Source organism: Marmota marmota, unplaced genomic scaffold (genome assembly GCF_001458135.2).
Source record: "Marmota marmota marmota unplaced genomic scaffold, marMar, whole genome shotgun sequence".
NCBI lineage: Eukaryota > Metazoa > Chordata > Mammalia > Rodentia > Sciuridae > Marmota > Marmota marmota.
The window spans coordinates 699,087-708,117 of NW_025999876.1; the positions used below are offsets into that span (position 1 = coordinate 699,087).

Consider the following 9,031-nt stretch of genomic DNA (forward strand, 5'->3'; position numbering starts at 1 on the left):
ACCATCTCAGCCTGGACTTCTCTGTCCACTTCTGCTCTCCTCCTCCCAGCAGTGAAGGTTGAGCACTAGGTGGGCAGAGCTTCCCTAACCCCCTGCTGATGCAGGCCTTGCTAAGGTCTGCCTTCACACCCAGCCTACTCTCTGTTCCACAGTGTTCTAGAGAAACAGAAGCACGTCCTTATTCTCTATAGGGCTCAAGCCCTCTTGCCTTCTGGAATTAGGCTTCATTGAGGCCAATCTTCCTCGCCTTTTCTATATCTTGTATCTCCAGGCACTGCAGACTGCAGCAGGAGACCTCCTACTTCAGGGGATTAAAAGTATTTGTGGAATTAAGGAATGGAACCGGTGGGGGGGAGAGTGGCAGAGATCTCCTAAATCCTGGCTGAGTGGAGGGGATTTGTGTTGTGCTACGGGCCTAACTCCAGGCCCATTATAGCAGAGAGCACTCTGATCTTCCTCTCCCTTCCCCCCTTCCTTCCTTCCCTGAAACTTCCTTAAGCAGAAAATACTAAAAGTCTAACTTATCCAAGACAAATGTTTGGCACTTCAAAACTCCTTATTTGCTCTGGACCTGGGGATATAGCTCAGTCGGTAGAGGGCTTGCCTCACATGCCTAACTAAGGCTCTGGGTTCAGTCCCTACACCACACACACAAAAAAAAGCTTTATTTGTTCTCTCTTATCACTAGGAGATAATGCAGGACAAAACACAATTCCAAAGTCTTGGTTTCCTTTTTTATTCATTGTTGCCACAGCTGTCACACATCAGGTTTGAGGTGTGCAAGGCCAGTTTCCCAACAGTGCGTAAAAGGGAATCCCTCAGGGACCAGCCAAGCTGCCTTCTCAGGGCTTTTCTATCATCCTCCTTGAAGTCCTTCTTATTCCCAGCATTAGAGAAGACATACTGTGAGGATGGCCTTAGGCCTGAGCCTAAGCCACTCCATTTTAAAAACTCGAGTTTGAAACCTGCAGTCTCACCAGGACACCCCAGAGCCCTCCATTGTGGCCTCAAACAAGTTACTTCCCGTCACCCTGATGAACAGAGTGAAGCCCCTGGCAGGCTGTCCTCACCTGATAAGAGGGAAAGGCAAGAAGATCAGGGGGAAGACACCAGACCAGATGTTTCTGGCCCCAGGGTGAATGATGTTACTGAGAAATCCGGTGGTAGCTGATAAGGATTGAAAGGGGGGTCAAAAAGCCCTCAAATTTAGTTAAATAATAAAGCAAATGAACAGGGATTCAGCCAGCCGAAACAAGGATGCACATCAGGCTGGAGAGCCTGATGAGGACCTGACATCTCATCAATTGTCATGGTTCCTGAGCCTCTGCGTGATCCTCACTGCTCTCAAACTCTACCGCCTCATCTGGACCTTGGTGAGAGCTGCAACTTCTCCCTACAACCCTCTCCTCAACCGGTCGTCCACTCCACCCAGGAAAAGCCTGCCTTGGTTCTGGACCTGGTCATCGAGGTCTGAGTGAGTGTGCATCTGCTGGACATAAAGCCTAAGGATGGAGAATTTTGAACTTAGCACACAGAGGGAATGTCTGTCATGAGCCTGTCATGATTAAGTGTGTTTTGCAGTACTTAGAATTGTTTGCTGTTAATCGATTATGTCTATAGCATTAAGGATTGTTGTTTTCTTGATTAACAATCTATAGAGTTAAACTGTATGGAGTAATTTGAGAGAATAAAGCATTGAAAGGGGCAGAAGCGCGTGGACATTCCTTATTTCTCCCCTCGACTGCATACGTCGCAATTTTGCCCCCTAGCGACATATGCCTAAAGACGGAAGGTCCCCACACAGAGGCCCATCTTCTGATGTCTCGTGGGCGGGGGACCTCAAGTCACTGATTCCTTACAGCCGCAGGACCCTCTGCACACTAGCGGGGATGCTCAGCCTGGGCTCCGAAACCAGAGTCCTGGTCCTGCCTTGGCCCCAGGAGCTGCTGCTTTCAGACTCTCCCTACCTAATGAAGACCTGACCTCTCACTCTGACTCCACAGCAGCCGTGCTGCCTTCTGATGGCTTTTCTAACAGCCTCCTTGAAGTCTTTGTTCCTCAAGCTGTAGATGACTGGGTTCATCAGTGGTGTGACCACGGTGTAGAAGACAGAGATGATCTTGTTGATTTCGGGTGACAGGTGGGCACTGGGGCGCACGTACATGGAGATCATGGTCCCATAGTAGATGGTGACAACAGCCAGGTGGGACCCACAGGTGGAGAAGGTCTTCCTCTGTCCAGAAGCTGAAGGGAACTTCAAAATGGAGGACAAAATGAAGACACAGGACATGAGGGTCAGGAGAAAGCAGACGCACAGCACTGCGACCGACAGGACAAAGATGGCCATCTCGGTGACGTGGGCACTGGAGCAGGAGAGTTGCCTGAGCGGCGGGAGGTCACAGAAGAAGTGGTTGATCTGGTTGGGCCCACAGAAGTCCAGCTGGGAAATCATCATGGATGGCAGAAAGCCTGTGCCCACCCCTGTCAACCAGCAGAGGGCCACCAGGTGCCTGCAGGTGTCAGGGCTCATGAGGAAAGGGTAGTGCAGTGGACTGCAGATGGCCAGGTACCGGTCGTAGGCCATCATGGCCAGGAGGAAACACTCAGTAGTCCCAAAGAACACGAAGAAGTAGAGCTGCGCCATACAGGCGGAGAAGGAGATGGCCCGGCCCCAGGAGGTCAGGTTGGCCAGGAGAAGGGGCACAATGGTGGACGTGTACCAGATCTCCAGAAAAGAGAGGTGCTGGAGGAACATGTACATGGGGGAGTGCAAGCGCCGGTCCTGGCTCACCACTGCAATGATGACGATGTTCCCAGTGAGGGTCAGGAGGTAGATGAGTAGGAAAATGGTGAAGAGCAGGGTCTGCCACTCCTGAAGGGTCCGGAATCCAAGCAGCTGAAACTCGGTGACCACAGACACATTTGGGGCTTGCATCATCTGGGGGCAGGGAGTGCAGAAAACATGTATGAAAAGCATAGGATGCGAGGACAAGAATATTATGACTGCTGGTGTTTGGACCTTCGGGGCTTTTTTGTTTTGTTTTAGGTTTGCATGTGCTGCTCTTGGGAGGTTCAAATGCACAATCCCATGCTCCTTTTATTTGACCACATTTGGATCTGCAGATCAGTGGCTCCAAGCTTCCTGACCCAGTCACTCCTCTGTCTCCTCAGTGAGGATTGCAAATGTGTTCTGTTTTCAAACCTCAGCATGGCCTTGTCTCTCTGTACCTTCAGCAAGTGATCTATTTGACCAGAAGCCTGGGGTCCCCATGGGAGCACGTGCAGGCTTAGGCCACTAACACCCCCACCTACCGCCTTTTGTCCAGTTCCTCTGTACCCTGAAGGAGTGGTGTGCATGGGTCTCTGCTAAATCCCTCACTTGGGCTGTGTCCTCCCCCACACTGGGAGGTGCTGCAGGTTTCCAGCTCACCCTCTCCTGTCCAGCAGTGGCCACCTCTCTGCTGGAGTTGTTCCTGTTTACCAAAAGCCTGGTTTCCGCTCCCTGTAAACGAGAGGTGAAGCACACCATCAAGGTCCAGCTGTGCTGCCTCCGTGGGCGGCCCACCCCCGTGGACTCCTTCCCTGGTGGAGACCGTCCCTTCCTTCAGTGGCCCTTAGTCCTCTGCTTCATTTATGGGTTGGTTTGTGCGTTTGCTTGTTGTAATGGGGGTTGAACCTGGGCCTCACTCGTGCAAGGCAAGTGCTCTACCACTGAGCTCCACCCCAGCCCTTTCGATTTTAGACAGGGTCTCACCAGTTGCCCAGGCTGGCCTTGCACTTGCCACCCTCCTGCCTTTGCCTCCAAGAAGCTGGGATCACAGGCGTGACCACCACCACCCCCAGCTCCTGGGCTTGCTTTGTCCACTGCTCTCAGGACCCCTCCCTCTTCCTGATCAGCTCGTCACTTAATATCCGTGACCTTCCTCTGGGTTCCACCGTAGCTGGCTCTTCACGTTTGCAAACTCTCAGGGTTTACAGCAGCTCAACATGCAGCTCTTGACTTTACTCATTCATTCATTCATGGTGCTGGGGTTGCACCGGGCCTCCTGCTAGCCTGACTCTAGGTTCAGTCTCTCAGCTCTTAACCCTCAATTTCAGGTGTCAGTCTTGAATATTAGTGTGCAAACAGCTGTCCCATCTGAAATGCACCACAGATGTCTACTCAGCTCCTGAGGCTTCTGTGACCTCACCTCCCAAAGCTGCCCAGCAGACCCTTGGTGCAGCTGTCCACCCCCACTAGGGGGCCTCTTCACCAGTCGCTCAACCAGAAACCTTGACTTTGACCCAATATTAGACTGCAAAATCAGCTGGCTCCACCTGCAACTATTTCCAGGTCCAGGGGGATCACTATTATCTGCCCACTTTGCTTGCTGCCTGGAATAGGTGCCATCATCTCTCACCCTGATGGCTGCATCACTTTCCCTGTGGCCCTCCATGACCACCATGCCCTACTCAGTAACTCAGTCTCTATGAGGAAGTGAAAGCGCATCTTACACAGGGGCACAGAGGAGCTGCAGATTGTCCCTGGTTGGTGAACAGAACACTGGCCAGTCTGCGCACTCTCCTGAAGACCCCCTCTTCTGCTGATTTGCCACTTGGCTCATCATCTCTAAGACTGCAGTTCGTTTTTTTGCTGTGTTCTGTTTTCTCCTCTTGTGCTTGGGCAAAAGCATCAGGAAGGCTATGTCCACTGAACATGGAACCTTTACATGGACTAAGACGACATCGTAAGCTCTATGAAGCTGCCTTCAGGAGCCCAGCACGGAGCAGGAAGCCTCATGCACACACTGGATCTCTTAAATCCAGCTCAAGATGAGGCCATGGGGACCCCAGGGCATTCTTGGTTGGCTGGGCCCTGTGGGTCCTCTGCCCTGCCTCTCACACCTGGGTCTGCTCTTCTCCTTGCCCATTTGGCTCCTGACTCTCATCTCCTCTGGGTTCTTTTAGCCACCCAGATCTTGCCTTTCTGTCCCCCTTCACAGGCCCCTGGGATATTGTCCCTGGACATGTCTGTGGGCTCATTTCCCACATCCTTTTGCCCCCTCAGAGACCACTTCCTGCCTGAAGTCTGGAGGAGCTGGTCACCTGTGTGACTAGCAGGTGACACACATCCAAGGCAAGTGCTGCCCCTTGGCCTGAAGAGCATATCCCAGCAGTTCTGCCTCTGACCTTCGCATGACAACCAGGGGATGCTGGATGCTAGAATTTAACCACATAGAAGGATTTGCTCCAAGACTGGGTGATATTTAGAAGCTGTCTGGGCACAGAGCCATGATACAGCTACGCCCCCAGATTCTTGTAGTAATTAACTATGCCATCTTGGAACATGGTCTTTTCCTGCCTTGGTTTTCTCACTTTTTTGTGTGTGACATTATCATGTAATTAAGTACATCTATTTACTATTCCTTTTAAATGTAATATCCTGCTTATCTCACTCACTTTTACAGACTCTAATATACACTTTATATCATACTTTTATTACCATTGACCTTGATCATGAATAAATTAAAAATAAATCATTTAGCCATGGGGAAGTATGATATGCAGGTTTGTGAGACCCCAATAAAAGCAAACAAGCACAGCATCCCACTAGACTAAGTTTACAGGGTTTTGGGCTCAGTTTCCCAGTTAAAGTTCCTTTTTGGGGGGCAGGGTACTGGGGAATGAACTCAGGGGCACTCAACCACTGAACCACATCCCCAGCCCTATTTTGTATTTTATTTAGAGACAGGTCTCACTGACTTGCTTAACACCTTGATATTGCTGAGGCTGTCTTTGAACTCCAAATCCTCCTGTCTTAGCCTCCTGAGCCTCTGGGATTACAGAAGTGCACCACAGCTCCTGGCTAAACTTTCTCTTATATGTTCAAATGCAACAAGAAACTAAACTTATTTAATTATCATTCATTGCTTAAATACTTTCAATAATAAACTCACTACAATTACTTAAATATTATTTCCAACTTTTAAAATTAGCTTCATTAGCCGGGTGCTGTGGCACATGCCTATAATCCAGGAGGATTGAGAGTTCAGAGCCAGCTTCAGCAAAAGCAAGGCCTAAGCAACTCAGTGAGACCCTGCTTCTAAATAAAATACAAAATAGGGCTGGGAATGTGGCTGGGAATGTGGCTCAGTGGTCAATCCCTGGTACCAAAAAAAAAAAGGGGGGGAAAGAAAAGAAAAAGAAAAAAAAATAGCTTCATTACATTAGCAGAAAAGAATAAAAATTGTCTCTCAGAACACTGCCTGCTTCAGTACTAGGGCAACCAGCATAACCTCAGGTCTAATTCTGTACTTTCTTTTCCAAATTATATGAGAATAAACACAATCAAGAATGTTACTGTTTTTATATGCCATCTGCTTACGGTACATTAAATGGCCTTTGATGTCTCAGGAAAACTTCTTAAGTTTTTGTTTTTTGTTTTTTGGGTTTTTTTGGTCATTATAGTTTTATATTCCAGCAAATTTAGGCAAGATCATCTCTTTTCACGTAGGCAGAGCATGTGTGAAGGCTCAAGTTGCCTTGACAAGGAGGAATCCACAACCATAGCCAGGAAACTGTGCCCTTGGATGTGAAACACATACCATGCTGATTTTCTCCTTGAAAAGCTGCCTCATCTGCACACGCCTCCCCTGCTGTCCCTCTGGCCATCACACGGAGACCCAAGGGCTGCTGCTCTGAAAGCTGCCTTGCCCTCCTCTGACCCAAAGTCCGCCTGCATTTTCCTTGTGAGAGCTGGAACTTGTCTCTCCTGCTGGTGTCTGGCTCTGGGTGGAGCAGACTTCTCCTTTGAGTAACCCTGGGTATCTTGGGGACCTGGCCCTTCCGAGAATCCTTTTCCCCAATGTGTTCTATAATTTGCCAATCAAGTCTGTAAACAATGAAAGATTGAGATTCCTCTGTGTCCACTGAGGAATTTGTTGTGGATAAAACGTTGAGATAGAAGCAATTCGTACATTCTTTTTGAAATGGATTTTTTTTTTAACTTAGAATGGGTCCTACCTTTGCTATAATATATGTATGTATATGTGTATATATGTGTATGTGTACATGTATACATGTATGTGACAGCAAAGGTAGGACACATATACAAATACACATATATGTATATACATATGCATAATATGTGCAAACTAACTCATTCAATTAAAGAAATCTTACAAAAGCTCATTCTTTGTTTTTTTTTGGAATTGGGGATTGAACTCAGGGACACTCTACCACTGAGCCTACATCCTCAGCCCTATTTTTTATTTTATTTAGAGACAGTGTCTCATTGAGTTGCTTAGCACCTCACCATTGCTGAGGCTGGCTTTGAACTCTCGATCCTCCTGTATCAGTCTCCTAAACCTCTGGGATTACAGGCATGTGCACCATACCCAGCTCAAAAGGTCATTCTTGGGCTGGGGATAGAGCACAGTTGGTAGAGTGCTTACTTCAAATGCATAAATAAGGTCCTGAGTTCAATTCCCAGCACCACAAAAAAAAAAAAAAACCTCATTCTTAGTGAATCTCTCAATCTAAGAAAATGTAATATATGAATTAAGGATGAATTGAAAAAGATTATCAACCCAGCTCTTAAGTGTAGGAGGATTTATTTTTAATCTAAGTATGTGGAAGTCTGTCTACTTAAGGTTCAATTTATTAATATTTCTAGTTAAAGTGATTTTGAATATTTCAGTTTAAAAGAAAGTGATAAAGAAGTTAAAAATAAAAACTCATTTTTACTTTTTTAATCTATCATTAATTTAATAAATACATGTATATTTAGCACCTACTACATGCTTTAACCTCTTTCAGGTATTAGGATACACCAGGGAATCACACAAATAACATGACAGTGTAGTCTACATCATTACTTATTTGTGGATGCTGATTTGATTAATATACAGTTTTTTTAAAATATGATTTATATGTATAATTTTAGAAAATTTGGAAAAAGAAAGAAACTACAGACAAAATGTATATTTCCAAATACCCAGAGTGCTATCACCTAGAGTCAGGCTCCTGGTGCTCTGCCTTAGACACTCCTCCTGTGGCTCACCTACTGGGTCACACAGCAGGGGTTCTAGTCTATAGTCTGTAGCTTGGCTTTTCTGCAGGTCTTTTTTTTTTTTTTTTTTTTAATGGTTAATGTCCAGCCTGGCGTGGTGGCGCATGCCTATAATCCCAGTGGTTTGGGAGGCTGAGGCAGGAGGATCGCAAATTCAAAGCCAGCCCCAGCAACTTAGCAAGGCGCTAAGTAACTCAGTGAGACCCTGTCTCTAAATAAAATACAAAATAGAGCTGGGATCTGGCTCAGTGGTCAAGTGTCCCTGAGTTCAACCCCGGGAACCACTCCCCACCAAAATAATAATAATAGTTAATGTCTGTGATAGGCCTTTTCTCTCTATAGTGGGAAAATTAATATACTGTTTATGGATCCTGTTTCAGGATAGACCATTTCCATCTGATGTCATTATAGCTCTTCTAAAACCTGAGTGCTTGCAGAGAGAGGCTTGGTAGGGCCTGCAAAGCAGATTGTGTATTCTTTCTTTGTCAGCTGCAGAAATAACGTGACAGACCTATGTGCAGGTCAACCCCAGCTGGAGAAAAGAAGAAGGCCAGCTGCAGGCTTTCAAAGACCATCTCAGCTCACCTCCAAGGCCAGAGGGGCCCTGGGATGAAGCAATGCGCACAGTCACCACTAGAATATATCAGCTGCACAAGTCAGTCCAGCTGCCCAGTGAGAGCTGGTCATGGCAGGCAAGGGCATCAGGAAGCTACCGACCAATGTTCCGCCATGTCATGCCAGGGTGGGCTTCCCTATCCTGCAGCAAGGAGACACTAGCTGGAGACACATTGTCTCTAGAAGGAAGGGAATATTGACATGGCTTGAAATGTATAAAGTGCAGGGCACAGTGTGCATTTGTATGTTCCCACAGGATTAAAGACATCAACCTGTGTGCACCCACAGGCTGCAGGAACTTAGTTTTGGAAGGCCCTGCTCTGTGCTCCTCTCCCACTCAGTCATTGCTATGGTGTGGCTCTTACT

At 47.2% G+C, this 9,031-nt stretch overlaps 1 protein-coding gene across 1 annotated transcript; it reads right to left on the bottom strand.

Annotated features, from left to right (window-relative positions):
• Positions 1-1,967: 1,967 nt before the first annotated feature.
• LOC107160699 (olfactory receptor 11L1-like) lies at positions 1,968-2,935 on the bottom strand. The gene is given in 2 exon segments (XM_015507338.1): positions 1,968-2,005; positions 2,008-2,935. Coding segments are annotated over 2 exon segments (966 nt in total).
• Positions 2,936-9,031: the final 6,096 nt, after the last annotated feature.